The sequence below is a fragment of the Protopterus annectens genome, chromosome 2.part0 (genome assembly GCF_019279795.1).
Source record: "Protopterus annectens isolate FY-2018-M chromosome 2.part0, PAN1.0, whole genome shotgun sequence".
Classification (NCBI taxonomy): Eukaryota; Metazoa; Chordata; order Ceratodontiformes; family Protopteridae; genus Protopterus; species Protopterus annectens.
Genome location: NC_056728.1, coordinates 230004823 through 230023147, shown reverse-complemented (window position 1 = coordinate 230023147; position 18325 = coordinate 230004823). Strand labels below are relative to the sequence as shown.

Genomic DNA, 18325 nt, shown 5'->3' with positions numbered 1-18325 from the left:
CGGACAAAACTTCTCTATGCACAACAGCAGTCTCAAACTCATTCTGTGGAACCTCAGGCATTTCCAGTAAAGTGGAGATAAGTAATCCCACCAACGTGTCTGCACCATCTCTCAGCCTCTCCTCCAAGGGACGTATCTGGTATACCTCCTGTGTTCCTGTGTAAGGCATCTGGCAGGCTACTCACAAGGTGCTCAATCCACCTGAAACAGCTCCTTTTAACACACAAGCGCAGTTGCTGTACTCAACCATTGCCAGTCTCCTCACTCTATTGTGGAACATGCTGATAATTTGACTGAAATGTAATGTAAGCAACAAAGAAAAAATAACTATCAAAAAAGAAAGAAGGGGTCCTACAGAGGCAGAATGGATTCAGAATCACCACAGTAAACAAGGACTTCAGTCTATTAGTCACAAACTGGTCCTCAAATCCAAAGAAAAGTACAGTTGTGTACACTTACCATAAATGTAGATGTTAGAGTGTATTCACTGTTGCAGTCATCACATTCGGGTTATCCTGCCAGGGATAGCCCTCAGTCAGCCCGAATACCAGAGGCTTAGTAATTCTGCGTTGGTTGCCATCGCTCCAGGACTGACATCAGGTCGTCAGTGGTATGAAATCAGGCAGCCGACACCATTACATCAGTTTTTCTTGCCCTGTCAGAAGCCCCCAAATAGGGGGCTAGGTTATAGTGGAAGAACACCACCAGTAGAAAGTAAATACCAAAAATTCCCTGTAAGGAGAGAGAGACAGAGAAAAGGGGGATGGAGGGAGGGAAACCAGGACTGCAACAGTGAATACACATCTACATTTATGGTAAGAGTACACAACTGCACTATGTTCTTCATGTTTCACTATTGCAGTCATCACATTTGGGTTGATTCCCAAAGCTGAAGAAAAGGGTAGAAGCAGTCAAGAAGACTGGGGGCTGGCTAGGATGCCCTGCAAGACTGCGGTGGCAAAGCCTGCCCTGGATTTGGAGAAGATGGGTAGGTGGTAATGCTTGGTGAAGGTATAAACAGATGTCCATGTTGTAGCCTCCAGGATGTCCCTGGTGGGGACCCCTCTGAGAAAAGCTGCAGAAGTGGAGGTTGCTCTGGTGGAATGTGTCCTAACCCTCTTTGGAGGCAGTTTCCCATGCCGTTTGCAGCAGAAATGGATGCAGTGTGCTATCCATTTGGAGACAGTTTGTTTGGATATGGCCTTGCCCTCTGCCCCTACTGTGAAGCTGACTAACTATTGATCAGTTTTTCGAAAAGATGTAGTCCTGTCCAGATAGAATCTGAGCTGTCTGTGCACATCTAGGGAGTGCAGAAACCTTTCCCCCTTGTTTTGTGGGTTAGGGAAAAAGGTGGGCAAATGAATGGATTGGTTGAGAGCCACACTGGACACCACTTTAGGCAAGAAGGATGGGTTGGTCCTGAGGGAGACCCTGTCAGCATGGAAAATTATGAAGGGATCTACAGCCATGTGTGCTTGCAGCTTTGATACTCTTCTAGCTAAAGTGATGGCCAGAAGCAAGGCTGCCTTCCAAGAAGGACATTTTAACTCTGCTGAAGCTGCAGGTTCAAAGGGGGGGGTAGGGTGAGATTTTCCAACACAAAGTTAAGGTCCCAAGCTGGGGTAGGAGCTCTTCTGGGTGGCCTTAAATTGTTAGCCCTTCTTAGGAACTGTCTGATGAGAGAGTGTGAGAAGAGAGGTGGCTCTGTGCTGTAATAAGCAGAGATGACAGAGGCATGAATTTTAATAGATGAGAAGACTAGACCCCTGCGTAGTAGCTCTGCCAGTAATCCAGGATGAGAGCTAGGGAGGGCTGTGCTGCTCCGGCTCCCTTAGCCTGGATCCAGGTGCAAAACCTTTTCCACTAATCAGCTTAGGATTTTCTAGTGCTGTGGCATCTGGCCTCACGTATAACATCTAGGACTTGCTTACTTAGGCTGGCAGCTTGAGGAAAGGTCAGGGAATAGGCCAGGCTGCCAGGTTGAGGGTCTGCAATTGGGGATGCATGAATTCTCCATTCCTCTGGGTCAGGAGTGTTGGGATATGAGGTAGGTGCCATGGTGGCAGGGGTAAAGGGCTATGCAGCAGTGGGTACCAGTGCTGGTGTGGCCAGTCTGGGGCAATCAGCATTGCACTCTGTTTTTCCTCCCTTATTTTGAGCAGTACTCTTGAAATGAGTGGTAGAGGGGGAAATGACAGACCAAGAGGTTTACCCACTGGAACAATAGAGCATCCACTTTCCAGCAAGGCTGTGAGTTTCCCTGGTGCAGAATTTGCTGAGCTGATGATTGGAGTGGGAGTCAAAGAGGTCAACCTTCGGGGTGCCCCATTTCTAGGTTACAAGGGTGAAGGTTCTGTGGGCTAGCTGCCACTTGTGTGGGTCTAGCAAGTTTCCGCTTAAGTTGTCTGCCAGAGAGTTTAGACAGCCTGGCAGGAATTGTGCTAGCAGGTGTAGCTGCATGGCTGAGGCGGTGTGCCAAAGGGTCATGGCGAGCCTGCAGAGAGGATAAGAGTGAGTCCCTCCCTGCTTGTTGATATACCACATCACTGTGGTGTTGTCTGTTTTGATCAGTAGAGGCCTCGGGGAGAGTAGGGGACTGAAAGCTGTCAGGGCATGCTGAACAGCTAGCATCTCTTTTTGTTTGATGTGCAGATGTATTTGATTTGGGCTCCAATGGCCCTGAATGCACCTGCCGTACAGGTGTGCACCCCAGGCATAGTCTGATGCATCTGTAGTGAGGGTCTGGGCAGCGTGGGGTTGTGAGAAGGGAAGTCCCTTTTTGAGGTTGCATGCTGCTGCCCAAAAATCTTTCCTTAGACAAGGTATTATTGGTTTGACAGTTTCCAGGTCTTGAGACTGTTAACACCAACGGCTTTTTAGATACCATTGTAGTTTCCTCATATGCAGTTTGGCATATGGAATGAGTAGAATACAGGAAGCCATGAACCCTAGAGCTTGCAGGATTTTCCTTGTGAATAACTGGGTTCTGGTGGCTAGCTGAGAGAAATAGCCTGTCAGGTAGGCTTGTTTTTCTGGCGTAAGGAATGCCATCTGGGATGCTGTGTCCAGGCTTGCTCCCAGGAATACAATTTTTTGTGTGGGGACTAGTTTTGATTTCTTTTCATTGATGGTATACCCCAGGGAGGTCAATAGGTCATTTACAAAAGTCAGGTGCTGTAGCAGCTCTTCCTGACCGCCTGCCTGAATCAGACAGTCATTAAGTATGGGTAAATTTGAATATTTGTCTGCAAAAAGCAATGGCGGGAGCCAGACATTTTGTGCAAACTCTGGGAGCAGTGGATAAGCCAAAGGGAAGTGCAGAGAACTGAAAGTGCATAGATCCTGCCCTGAAACGTAGGTATTTCCTGCATAATTCCTTGATTGGGATGTGTAGGTAGGCCTCTTTTAGGTCTAGGGTGGCTAACCAAGCATCCTTGGAAAGCACTGGTAGAAGCTGCTGGAGGATGAGCATTCTGAATTTTGGCATCACCAGAAAGGTGTTTGAATGGAGATATCAAGGATGTGGTACCATTTGCCCACTTTTCTGGGTATCAGGAAGAGTCTGGAGTAGAAACCTTGGCCTATCTGTTCTGCAGGAACATGCTGTATTGCCCTCATGGAGAGCAGGGAAAGGAATTGCTTTTTGGCCTCTGCCCACTGGTTTGGAGGAAGATCTGGGAACCCTTATGGGGTTGGCAGAGTGTGGAAATAAAATTTGTATCCCTGGGACACTATGTTGAAGACCCAGCAGTCATTGGTAATGGTGGCCCAGTTGCTTGTGAGGAAGGAGAGTTTTCTCCCTAGGGGCACAAGCAGGTGGGCAGAGGGAAGGAGTGGAAGTGTAAAGCCATTGTGAGTTCTTACCATAAGGGGTGGCTTTGCACTCCCTGTTTTTGAAGAGGAGGAACTCCACTGTTTAGATCTTTGCATTCCCTGGGGCTGTCTGGGGAGGCTGCTTACCCTGGGTCTGGGCTGAAATGGCCTGGAGGGGGCAGGAAAGGGCCAGTGCTTGTAGGGGCAATGCCTACTGAACCTCTGTGGCTGGACCTGTAAGAAGTCTTTAACTGTTTGCATAGATTTAGCTTTTCCTTCCATCTTTTTTAAGACCTCTTCTGCCTTGGTGCCAAATAAGATGTCTTTGTTTAAGGGTGCTTCCAATAATTTGGATTTGACATGGTCTGGCAAGGTCTGTTCCTTAAGCCAAGCATGCCTTCTAAGGACATAACACCAGTGACTGCTACCCTGCAAGATGCTTCTAGGGCATCAAAACCACATTGTAAGCTGCACTTAGTTACTTGACTTGCAGAATGCATTAACTCTTATAATTCTTTACTTTCTGCACAAGCAGGAAAAGAAGATATTTTTTGTTTGAGCAGTTCCATTGTATGTTGCTGATATTTCAGCATGTGGAACTGATAATTTAATGCTCTAATAGCAAGAGTAGCAGAGGTGTATACTTTTTTTTACCCCATCTGCCTAATGGTTGGGAATCCCTATCTGAGGGGGTGGGATTCTTTGCTGAAGTTGCTTTGATTCATTTAGGTCCTTGAGAGATGACCTCGGGGTCAGCAGTAGGATTTTTGAAAAGAAATGTGTGAGAGTCAGGGACTCTTAATACCAGTCAGGTTTCTGGGTGCAGGAGGAAGGGTATCAGGAGTCAAACTGGATTCCATAAAAACATCATCCACAACATATAAGACAGGAGGAATAGCCAAAGGTCTGTGCTGTGGTAGATCTACGAATTCCCCGAGTCTCTTTTTTGATTAAGGATAGTCCTGACATTCCCATTGGAAATGCTTCCTTAAGGTATGTAGGGTTTCCCCAAATGAAAAATCCTCTGTTGGAGAGGCAGAAAAAGAAGTTATGTACTCACCATAATGTTCCATCTGATTAGGTAACTTCATTTGTCAGCAACCTGTGGGTAAGTCCGACCCGGATCCGAGCCGGCAGCTTTCCAAGCTAGAGATCCGAGCTCCAAGCTCCTCCCCTTACCCATAATACCCTGCTACCTCCCTCCAGTCCTCAGATCGAGTTTGCCCAATTATCACACAGCACCAAAACAAGCAAAACCTGAACATCCTAACCTGATACCTACCAGGAGTGAATCACTTAAATCATTCCTGTAACGAACTACAGGATAGGGGGGGTCGGTTGCTGACAAATGAAGTTACCTACTCAGATGGAACATTATGGTGAGTACATAACTTCTTTATCTGAAGTAGTTAACTTCATTTGATCAGCAACCTGTGGGACAGAGTCCCCAGCTACCAAAAAACGTGGGAGACCCTCAAGAAAGAATATTCTGGAGCACTGCAGAGCCAAAGGCTGCCCTCCCTCTGGATATCAGATCTAATTTATAATATGAAATAAAGGTATGAGAGGAAGCCAAAGTAGCCGCAGAACAAATGTCATCCAAGGGTACCCTTGACCAAAAGGCAGCAGAGGTAGCCATAGAACGGGTAGAATGAGCACAAACCCCCACGGGCTCAGGCCGACGAGAAATTTTGTACGTGAGCAAAATGCAGTGAGATAGCCACCTAGTTAGAGTCACCTTTGTTCCTGGTTTACCCAAGGATGGCTTAGCAAAGGAAACAAAGAGCTGCTCCGACTTATGAGAGGCAGCAGTTCTGTGCAAATAAAAGCGCAACTGTCTATGCACATCTAATGAATGGAGTCTGTACTCTCGTTTGTTCTGGTAGTTAGGGAAGAAAACAGGCAGATTAATGGACTAGTTGATGTTAACCTCGGAAGCCACTTTAAGTAAAAAGGAGGGATTAGTCCTGAGGGATACTCTATCCTTATAGAAGACAAGATACGGAGGTTTAGTACAAAAGGGCCTGAAGCCCCGATAGCAATCAAGAAGGCTGTTTTCCAAGACAAATACTTTAAGTCAACCGAAGCTGCAGGCTCAAAGGGGGGGCCAGTAAGAGCCTGGAGGACTAAGGTTAGATCCCACGGAGGAACCGCATTCTTGACAGGAGGTCTTAAAAGAAAAGTGCCCTTGAAGAAGGTCTTACAGATCTTAGAGGAAGCTAAGGGACCAAGATTGTCTCCGATGTGGAAGTGGGAAATGGCCGCCATTTGGAGCTTCACAGTTTAAGAACTGGCCCCCTGATGAAATATGTGGGATAAGAATTCAAGTACTGCTGGAATGGGAGCCGTAAAGGGGTCCAAATTCCTATGGCCAGCCCAGATAGAAAAAAGTTTCCATTTACTGTTGTAGACTTTCCTGGTAGAAGGCTTATGTGCCGCCACCAAGATGGATTTAACTGCGGACGAGATACCGGGAGTCCTAGCCACCAACGGAACTGGATCAACCAAGCAGAAAGCTTGAGGTCATCCAGGTTTGGAGTTTTCAATCCCGAAGGATGAGAAATCAGATCCGGAATGGGATCTAAGATCCAAGGAGAAGCTATGAGATGAGACCGCAGGTATGGGAACCAGGTTTGATGAGGCTCTACAGTGTCCGGCTCCTTCCACGCCCTGGTAGTTATAAGATCTACCAGGGGGTCGGCCGGAGGGGACACCCAACAGGTAGATGGGCCTGCATCAAACACCTCCAGAAACACAGACTCATCTGAGGAAGGTTTTTGGGCTGACCACCCCCCTCTAATGCGCAGCATCTCCATGATGTCTCCAAAGGAGACGTCCTCGGGGATGACCTGGGGGAACCTTCCCCTTCCTCCAAGTTAGTGTCTTCCATGAGGAACTTGAGGGGAGTCCAAGTGCCTCCTTTTACACTTTCGTTTGTGTGGAACCTCCTCAGGGGGGCTGTCCGAGGAGGGCTCACCAACCAGGTCCTGTTCCTCTAGGGGAACCATCTGGGACATAGACGCAGGCTGTCCCTGAGGCCGGATGATGGAAGACAGGCCTGTCTGCAAGGGAATGGCGGGTGGATCCGTAGCACGAGCCTGAGGCCTCGAATCCCTCCAGAGGACCCTCTCCACGACACCGAAGGTGAACCTCTCTCCCTAGGATCAGAGAGCAGCCCCCTCAGATCCGACGTGAGGATCAGCGCCGGAGCGATCAGACCCGAAAGAGAAGTGTGCTCCGACCGCATCAGAGCCAAAGACACACTCACTCCTCCGGATCCGAGGCTCAGCTCACGGCCCCGAGAGCTCGGATCTGAAAAAGGACCCGACAAACTCGAGGGTACAGCCGGCGAAGTAGCGACTACTATCGGCGCCGACTCCCCAGTTCCTACGGCTCCAAAACCCGATAATGGATCAGAGAAGGAGCAATGGGGCAAAGAAAGGGGCTGAGCTCCCCCTCAGAGGGGGGGGAGGCAAGAGCACTCCCATCCGCATCTCGGCCTGGAGGAAGCGACGCATCATCCGGTCCATGTCCGCGTCCGAAAGGCTCCTCGTTGATCTAGAAGCCGCCAAGGCTGGCCAGGAAGGCCGCCTCGATGACCTCGAAGTTGACTGGGTCTCTCTTCCGGCTCCGGAGAGAAACGTGCAGAACGGAGCTGAGAGGGGGAAGACCAGGAGACCTTCAAGGGAGAACAGAGCTGCTTAGCCAGTGGGGCCAAGGGGGCAGAATCGGCCCGCCGCTTGTGGCTCCTATGCCTCTCCCGGTCTCTTTCCTTCTCTCTATCTCACCTATCTTTCTTTCTGGAGTCCCTCTCTCCCTGGGACACAGTGGGAGTTTGAGTCCCTGCCAGGGGAGCAGGAACAGTTGGCTGAACAGCCGCAGCTGTGGCTGGTACCACTGAGGGAGAGCAGGAAGAAGCAGAATCCGCGGGCAAAAGGCCCACAAGGATTAACTTGGTCCTCCTGTCCCTCAAAGCCCGGGGGTTAAAGGCGGCACAAATCTGGCAGCCTGATGACAAATGAGCCACCCCCTGGCAAATAACGCACAGAGTGTGGCCATCGGCTGGGGACAGCTTATGGCCACACTCAGCACATTTAGAAAATATGGCCTTAGAGCCTTCTGCCATGAGAACTCACACACACACACTCACACACAGATAAGGGGAAGGGAAAGGCTAAGACTAACTGACTACTAAAACAATTTAAGCTAAATAAACTAAGGGTTGATTAATACACACACAATTTAGTTTGTGAAAAACAGAGCAAAAAAACCCTATTAAACCACTCACAAACCGCCAGAAGCTAGTCATTCGTGCTTCAAGAAGCCGTGGCAAACGAGATCTGAGGACTGGAGGGAGGTAGCAGTGTATTATGGGTAAGGGGGAGGAGCTTGGAGCTCGGATCTCTAGCTTGGAAAGCTGCCGGCTCGGATCCGGGTCGGATCAGATACCCACAGGTTGCTGATCAAATGAAGTTAACTACTTCAGATGGAATGGATTCCTCTGCATCAGAATCCTCATAAGCAGAGAGGGGTTGCATATCTTCATATTCAGATCCAGATAAAACTACTGGGGACAAGTCTCTTTCTTTTGGAAGGGTTAGCCTGGCTTCCCCTAATAAGCATAATAAGGTCTTCCGCCATTTTAAGCATTTGAGACTGAGGCAAGGAAGCAGGTGCCTGAGCTTGGGTCGATGGTTTTTTGGGTGTGGTTCATACCCTGGGCATTAGAAACACTGTTATTTTAGAAAGAACTGAAGATGCAAAAGAAGTCATCGATCTGTGTCAAGTATCGGTAGTGTGAAGTACTTCCTCGGAAGCCAGTGCCTACTCAGCGGCTCCAGACCCATTCAAGGTAGACACATTCACAGGATCCTTAGTTGAAGAGTCTTGCGGCATACTCTGAAAGGGTCTCGGTAGTGGCCTGCAAATCCACAGAAGCAGGTATCAGGAGCTGCAAAAGCGCCTCACCGAGGACCGGAGAACTGGCTTAACGGAAGCGTTGTTGGCAGTTTTGGACCTGTGCGGTCTTATGTTTTTTCGGAAGATCGGTAGTTTGATGGCTTACCGAAGCCATATTGTAATTTGAGGATTGAGAGCGAAAATATCTAGCTACAATAAGGGCCTGACAACATATAGTTCTGGCATTGAACAAAGCACAAAAGCGACAGCGCGGGACATCGTGGTCTGGGTCTAAACAGGTGACGCAGTAAGAATGGAAGTCTCAGTGTGGTATTTCCTTTACACAGGTGAGACAATTGTTAACTTTTTCTAACATCTGTTAGAGCAAGAAAAAAGGATCCCCAACGGGGTACTTAGCTTTAGAAGACTTCAACTTCAATTTGGAAATGAAAACTCAGGTCGTGTCTGATGCCGACCAACACTCATTCGAACTGCTTCTGCTTCAGGCTCCTCAGCAAGAGAGACTGATTTAATGGATTCGGCTGCCTGATTTTATACCACTGATGAAATGACGTCAGTCCTGGATCTACAGCAACTGACACAGAAATACTAAGCCTCTGGTATTCGGGCCGACTTAGGGCTACCCCTGGCAGGATAACCCAAATGTGATGACTGCAACAGTGAAACAAAGAATATCTATCATTACATCAGCACAGTATCTGGTCATTTTTAAATGAACATGTATGTGCTGGGCTCTAAAGACATGCCATTATACTCACTTAACATTGGGGCACTCATCACAAACAGTTTCCTGTGTCATCTGGAAACGGCCAGGTCCAAGCTGAGTTGTCCTCATTTCCTGTCTGCAGTTGCATTTCCTTTTTCCAGCAGCCTGTTTTGCTACTGGTTTATTTCGGACAACCTGAAAGCATGAAAATAAATTTAGCCATATGCATTGTTATGAATTAAACACACAGTATCTAGAATTTAATCAAAGTTAGTTCTTGTTAGAAAATAAGTGCTTTCTTTTTGCTTTCTCACTTTTTAATCACTAGTACATACGTCAAGGATGAATATAAAACTGTGATGATTTAATGGAATACAATTTTTCTTGGACACAGACTTGTATGAAAGTTAGGCTATAAAATCTTAAATGAGGGCCACTGTCCCTTCTTGAAAGAAAACTACTTATCCGAGATCACAACTACTCCTTAAAAAACATAAAAGAGGACAGCATTTTTCTAACGCCGCCACTACTTAAAATCACTGTAGTGAGTGTGCCTTTACAAAATTAGGCCCTGCACTTTGAAATAAACTGCCATCTGACATTAGATCTCATAATTCACTTAGTACGTAATATAAAAAAAAAATTCTGTGAGCATCTACACAAAGCAAGTGTAGCTACTTTACTGACAAATGTTACTATCAGTGGTCTATCCAATTAATGTTACCAACCCTCAGACCTTAATTTTCCTGCTCAACTATGCAGAATGAAATCTCTGAATATATTTAAATAGATTATATACACAATACATTATGTAAGTATTTTATTCTGAATACATGTATTTTAATGTAACCTACATAATTCAGCTAAGGGCCTAATCTATTGTGCTGTTTCTCCAAACTTGTATTTGACTGTATTCTTTGTACTCATTTTAAACTGTTTGATTTTATGTAAAATAGCCGATTTTTCCTAGTTTGTGGATGAAAAGGGCTTGTTTGACCAGCTCACCAACCTGGTAAGCAGTAAGTAAATAAACAAACATGCAAGTAGAGTAACATCATAGATTTTCTATATTCTGTGAAGATTTGAGGCTAAGATGCCTTGTAATGATCAGTATTATGTTGCCAGCAAGATAAATAGGTAGTCACAGACAAAACCCACATATTATACGCAGTACCATCCCAGAGGTGTTCAACAAAATGTCGACTGGGACCCACACAGGAATAGGAGGCAAGTCATTGGATAGCCTACATCCACGCTGCTTCCATTACATAAAAGTAAATGTATCGGAGGTGCCTGTCATAAGAGGTCTTTAAGAGAGAGACTGCAACTGTATAAAAATGGTCAGATTCCCATGCAATGCTATATGAGTAAACCAAAGTGGTGTACAACCTCGGACATAAGCCTCTGAGGAGCTGGCCTTACAAAAACCTGTCATGCTGACAGGCCGGACATCTAGTTTGGAATGTTTCTTGAATATGGAGGCAGAGATCCAGCTTGCAGGTTCACACATCTCCTGTCCAGGAACATCCTGAATGTTTGCTACACACTTAACATGTGTCCTAATGATCTAATGATGAACAACAATGTTTTGTGCGCTTCAACAAAAAATAAATAAACACTGGGCAAGCTGCTTTGACAAACCAGGCATCCACATCATGGCACATCTCTCAGAACATCTTACAGACAAGACTATCTGCAACTTCTAAAACGACAAATGAAGGACATAAAAACAGTTGGCTCAAGGGATAGGGAAGGTGTGGAGTGGCAAAGTCAAATTTTTATCATAAAATTCAAATCTCCAACAGAGAAGTGGGAAAAATGAAGAAGCTTTTATGCTAAGTTCTTAAGAAGGCTTTTACTACATGGTCCACAAAGATGTTTGGAACAGCAGTGGTACAGATAAAGAGTATATAGAGGTGTACTTTATTTATTTGAAACATAAGAAAAAACTGCCTTGCAAATGTGATTAAAGTAGCCTAGCAAGTCCAGCATCAGGACAGCTTTTTTTTGTCTAAAGACTGTTTGGCTTCTTTTAATAAAAATCTTCACCATTTAGCCAGATAATACTTGGTAGTGCTGCGACTCCTGGTTTTGTTTAAGATCTAACACACTTCAGATGAAAACACCAAGCTGTTAGGAATTCCATAGTAATCATCCCAGTGTGAAGATGCTGTCCTGTAATGCTTGGATACAGGAGTGTTGCATTGTCAAAAACATTACTCTGAAGACAGGTAGAAATATTTAGTACAAAATATAGAAGAACCAAACCACAGCCAGTATCCAAAAAAATGCTTTTAATGGCAAGCGCTTTCGTGACAAGTTTTGCCACACAAAATCACTTCACTTGATATTTAAAAGACAAAACAACCAATAACAACTCTTACACACATTGTTCCCACAAATCCCATATACTTATGTAATTTGCGCCTTCCTTCCCTTTTCTACAGATCCCTCCTATAGTTTAACTCCTTTATGATATGCAGTACTTCAGTTACAGTTTAAGACTTTGATTTCCATTTTTACTAATTGCTTTTTGTCAGTCAATAGCATTAAACTTGGTAAGGTCTGTCTAGGCAATTCAGATCTCATTTTGTAGCTCAAAATTATCATTTCTCTAGTTGCAATGGTTTGCTTCCCCATTTATGGCAAAGTATTCTGTATGATTTTTTTTTTAATCTGCCAACTCACCAACTTCCTAAAAAGCATACACCCAATTGCCTCTTTCTTTCCCAAAAAGCATGCTCCTAATTTCTTCACGGTTTCACATAAGAACTCCAGCATTTGCTATCTACCCAAGGAAAAAACTTTCTGAAGTCTGCTTGGGGTATACGCTACCTATGCAAACACTTCTAAAGCAAATCCCAAACCTTCTAAACTTTGATGTATACTACTCTAAGGCACATATTAACATACAGGAGGAGAGTGGTGAACAAAAAAACACATTATCTGAGCCAGGATGTCTTAGGGCTAGTTAGAATAAAATGTTGTCATTGTTAGGAGGACTGGAATCTGTTGTAGCAAGTCTGAAGCATACTGACCTTACTTTGCATAAGGTACAATCAGTATGCAGGAAAACCTCTTCCTCAAAACCATGAGGTATTCCCATTATGAGGCTGCATAAAGGTTTACCACCTGAAACACTATAAAAAATATTTTCATGGAAAACATTTCTTTGACCTTTCTCACAACAACACATTCTGCTGTTCTCACAGAATCTCTGAGATGCCCCCCCACACTGTCAACAATGTTCAGCCATATCTCAAAATCCCTCTACGATCTTCCTCTTCAATGCTGACTATCCTTCAATGGCCAGGACCCTGCTAAATGAGAAGGAAGTGGTGTGGATGTCTCCTACCCTTCAAAGGCAAGGACCCTGCTAAGTGAGAAAGAAGTGGTGAAGAGATCAGGGTGAATAGGTACACACTGGGCAGACACATCCATGCAGAAGTAGTCCATCAATGAAATTCCACAGATCCTAGCAGACCAAGGGTCCCTGATCTCCACAGAATGTGTAAACCCAGCTTACTCTTCAACTACTGGGTCAACTAATCAAAGCTGGGTCATCTGGGTTGCAGTCAAGACTCTCTCCCTCTACACCACAAAGTTAGCTGTGCTGGATCCATTTTTACTTGATTTAAACATTCAGTGAGATTCCTATTAAACAATAGCAGCAGCAGTTCTTTCCATGACCTGGACATGCAAGGACTGAAACAGGTTGAGCAAGCATCTTCCAAATCAAAAACTATCATTCAACCATCCTGGTTTATCACAAGCAGCAGATTCTTCAAGGTCAGAATACAATTTTCTTGGTATAACCTTGCATTAGTTTAAAAGGTCTAACACTGGTCTCCGTTTGCTGTCATACTGGGATGTCGCAGTGAACACTGAAAAGAAAAAAAAATGACTTATGGGCTTGATATTTAACATCATGGCAACTATTAGCCCTACTTTAATTGGCCTGTAATTTATCCTGCATTGGATAAATTCTGGAATACATTTTTCCATTTTGTACATATTCAAAGAGCTGAATTAAATATGCATAAGAAGTACACTAAAAAGATATCTACTTGCAAGCACAAACTACTAAGTTTTCTACATTTATACAGTGCTGCGTACAGATATGCAAGTGGTAGGCTGTGTCTGGAGTACAAGTCACTACACAACTCCACAAGGATCTCGTATTGTAATGGCTTGCATTACATGAAAATGTTACAGTTCAAGGAAAATAACATTAATTTCCTTCTTATTGTAAAGATTACAAAATGGAGCAGATTTGAGAGTTCAGCCACTGCAATTAGCTGGAATATGCTCCTGCTGTGCATAATGTAACCCGAGTCATTAAGTGTATTTTAAAAAAAGTTCTAATGCTTTTTTTTACAAATGTATCTGTCTGTGGTTCTCAACCCTGACTACCAAACCTCCTGAAACTAAGAAACTATATAATAAAAACTTTATCCTGAAGTGAGAAAGTGGGATCATACACCTATCAGGCAATTAAAAAAAATAAAGACTTGCAAAGGTCACTTTAAGCTTTGCACAGGTGTGCATTAAATCCCCTCCTAAAGCCCACTACAGAGATGCACGGTGGTGAAAACCACAGATTCAGAGTTTGCTATCGAAATGAATGGGAGCCCAGTGGGGTTTCTTTTCATTCTGTGTAACACCAACAACCACAGAGGAAGCAGAGAAGAGGTTCTGCAATGGGAGACGGGGCAGAAGTAGTTCTTTTAGAAAAGAGCCATGGTTACACTTACACAGGGCTATGAAACAAGCAAAAGAACCTTAAAGATTATACGTTCTTTCACAAGTCACTATAGAAACTGCAGATCTAGCATAACGTGAAATTAGCTTTGCAACAGTTGCAACCTTCCAAGTTTACTGCTGGGTAGCTCCAGAAAAAAACAAACTACAACACTTTAAATGGGCATTAAGCAAGGCATAAGCCATCACAGGCAAATCCCTTAGATGGGCAAAGGTGCCTAGATCAGGTGATATTCCCCAGGTGGAATGAGACCTAACAGCAAACACCTGAAACTTCAGCCAATCTTTGTAGATCAAAGTCATTTCTACTGAAGGGGAGGGATAATGCCCCGACTATAGCCCAAACGATCCTACTTCAATTAGCAGATTGGCTGCTTGATGGAGCTAGCAGTGAAGGATAGATATGCCTATCTTGAGGGGAGGGCAAGGTGACATTGCATGGGCATTCTGGGCATGGGCTTTCAGCCCACCAAGCCACTGTCTAGTGATAGCCCTCATCAGCAAATGCATGGGAGTGTATACTTACAGGGAAAGGGCAATGTAGGTCCCCAGAGGTGATGCAGGTACCTCATCCACCACTCACGGGGTTTAAGTAATCGAAATTCAAATTTAAATGTCTTTATGGCTTGGATGCAGGGCATAAATTAATCCTCATGGCTGTGTGAATGAAAGCCACTCTGGGTGGCACTCACTTCCATGATATCTCAGACTCCCCACCAAGGGAGGAAAGAATGGGCTCAAGTCCAGTTGGGGAAAGCGTTGTACTCATCAGGCATGGCAGCAAAGAACACAGAAGAAGAAGAAGAAAAAAAAAAAGAACTCATCACGGATCACAAAGTGCAGACACACCTTGAACAAACTGCTTGTACATACTGACACATATGATGGCAAGCTGTGGGGCAACAGTTGTATAAACCTTGTTGGTGGGGTGAAAAGACAATGTAATGGTTAAAAGACTAGGACTACAACAGTACTGCATTGTCCATTCATGTCTTCCAAAGGACTGAAGGGCTTTACAGTTTGAGAGAAGGAGAGCTGAATCTGTGCATCATCTATGTCACACTGATACTACAAATCTCCCCTACTAATAATGTCACTAAATGGTAGCATGTAAATGGTGAACAGCAGAGCCTAGGGAATTCTGCATTTTAAAGGGAAGGGAGCAAATGAATCAACACATATTATTTACAGTGTATGCCCACCGAGGCACCAGGCAAATCACTTCAGTAATACAGATGAAATTCCACAGCAGATCCTCAGCTACTCAAGCAAGATATCATGATCAACCACATTAAATGCAGAGTGATGACATGGATCAACAGCTGACTTCTCATCACCAGCGGACTTGTTAGCCACTCAACCACTCTACAGCATTCTGCTCAAAGATACTGAACTAGATCTGCAAGCTCTTTTTCTAGAACAGATTCAAGCTGCTTGTACACCACTTTCTCAAAAACATTACCGATAAAGTGAAAGCAAGAGATAGGGCAACTATCCAGGATGCTCTGAGTCGGAGTGAATTTCTAAAGAACAGGTGAAATGATGGCCTTCTTAAAAACAGATGTAGAAGAATTCAGCTTCTTAGACAAAAATGGACAATGTTAAAAGTAAAAGATCCACGGGCACCAAAGCAAGACAGATGAAGGCTTAGATGATGCTGTATCAAGTACACAGGTAGTCGGATGTACATTTGAAATACGTGATACTAAATACATGAACTTGCAAAAACTAAAATAATCAGACTTGGACCATGCCTAAGATGGAGAAGTGCTTGTTGAAATGAGTGTCCATAGTTTATAAAATGGAAGGAATAATGTTTAAGAGTCTACTTTGCTGTTGACATAACTAATTCATACCTGAAAATAGAAAAGGCGTTATTGACAGGGCTGGCTAGAATGCACAGCCTGTCCACCATTCAAAACAGGCTGCTTGGTTGACTTCCTATGCCATATATCGCCATGAATAAGTAATGTGCCTTCTACAATGAGATTTAGGATTAGCGGTGGTACAGCGGTAGCATTGTTCTCACAGCAAGAGGTTCTCCTGTTCGATTCTCGGCTGGAGTGCCTTCTGTGTGGAGTTTGCATGTCCTCCCCACCGTTGAGTGGCCTCTGAAAGACATGCGTGAATGGGCGTGCCTTCGCTGAAGGTTGGGCTTCGGGTTGGCAAATCGGCACCATAAAAAAATTTGACTGCCCATCATTAGCGGACCGGAGTTCCGCTGTGGCGACCCCTAACTGGGAAAAGCTGAAAAGACAAACAAAAAATCAAGAATAATGAAGGCCCAATGTTAATCTGTCCTCTAAAAGGCATGTTGCTCTCCACCAATTCCTGTCGAATTGCCAGTAAGTCAGGATTGTACAAAGGCTGATGCATCCAACTAGTGGCAAAACGTACAAAAACAGAAATAAAATGAAAAGTAGAGATTATCGTATTTTATATATATATTACAGATAGAGAGGGAGAGGGTGTTAACATGCATGAATCAGACTGCAGTCAAGGAGGAGCTAGTTGATCAAGTTAACATAATATCAAAACTGAAAATAATTGACACAAGAACATTGAACATATACAAGAAAGATAGCTTACAAATATGAAACCCATAAGATCAAACACACAGTCACGGATGTTTACATACCACTCCCGTCATCCAGTAGTGTAGTTTAAAGGGACAGATGTGTATTTGTACTAAAGTGCCCATATCATATCTTGAGAAGTGTTGCTATAGCTTTAAAAACTCCATCTGCCATAGTGCTGTGGTGGTACATAGTATGAAATGATGGTTCAATGTTGTAAATTTCAATTTTGTAAGCTATCATTCTTGTGTAAGTTCTATGTTCTCATCTCAATGTTTTCATCAGCCACATGGGGGGTACAGGGGAGTTTGCCCCCCTTGCATATAGTTTAAGGGTAATATGTTTTAAGGACTTGTACTGGAATATAGTAAGTGTTGGTATCCTGTGTGTTTTCAGGATTCTGTAGCACTACCATACACACACACACACACACACACACACACACACACACACACACACACACACACACACACTTTAATTCTAAATTCTATTAGCTCACCATCAGTAAGAATAATACAGAGTATTGTAAGGTTAAAGTGGCCCAGGTTAAGATTCCATCCTCAAGTCATAACCATGTGGCTTGCTGGGTACCAACAGTGTCTGGTACAACTGTGTGTAGATTTAATGCACTTACACAGAATGCTACCTGTTACTATTACTTGTGTACATTTCTGGAATAAATTCAAAGTGGTACATTATGAAGTGCTTTCGCCACTGATCTAACTAAAATGTGCAAGTGATGGGATGTTCTTGTACTACATCAAAAATGTCTTTTTATTGCTATGTTCTGTTACATTATGCCACTGATGCTCTGGAATGAATGTGTTACTTATTGCATGCTAACTAACTGATGTAAATTGCATTAAAATGATATAAAACATACATAAATACACACACACATATCATCTTAATGCGCACATAAGCACACACACACAAACTGCATGTAAAATGCAACTACATTCCTTGTTATGTGACATATATTCAGAATATGTTACATAGAAATAACTGCATTTCTGTGGTTATCACTATCATGGCCTAGGTCATGTTTGACAAGAGTCCACCCAATCAGTTCACTTACTCAGTTAACAATGTAAACAAATAAATCAAATAAACATACATCAAGTCCAATCAAACCTCTCAACTGTCCCTATTTTACAGGAACATGCCTTTTTTCAGGCAAGATTTACCCCTGCACAGATGTCCCTATTTTTGGCAGTATATCCCTGTTTTCAGACTTCATTTATCCATTTTCACAATTTTCTGAATCCCCTTCATCACATGTGATTTTTGAAGTTGTCTAGAACACAGAAAACCACACTATATGACCAACATACTAGGGGCAACAATAATTTTAAGAACGAGGACAAACAATGTACATCTCCTCTTTTCTTAAGGAAAAATAAATGACCTTCTGTAGTAGAATTTTTCAAAGCAGTTCATTAAAGTCTACAGATTTTACACCATCTCTTATAATGTGATTGTATTTTCCATCATTCTGTCAATGTTTTTTTAAAAGTGTTTGAGTAGTATCCCGCAATCTACTGGAAGA

At 43.8% G+C, this 18325-nt stretch overlaps 1 protein-coding gene across 1 annotated transcript in view; it reads right to left on the bottom strand.

Moving 5' to 3' along the window:
- Positions 1–18325, bottom strand: part of DNAJB11 (DnaJ heat shock protein family (Hsp40) member B11) — a 452930-nt gene that overhangs the window by 295032 nt on the left and 139573 nt on the right. The window contains exon 5 of the mRNA XM_044060687.1: positions 9492–9634. Coding sequence (XP_043916622.1) covers positions 9492–9634 — 143 coding nt within the window. The remainder of the gene's footprint in view (positions 1–9491; positions 9635–18325) is intronic.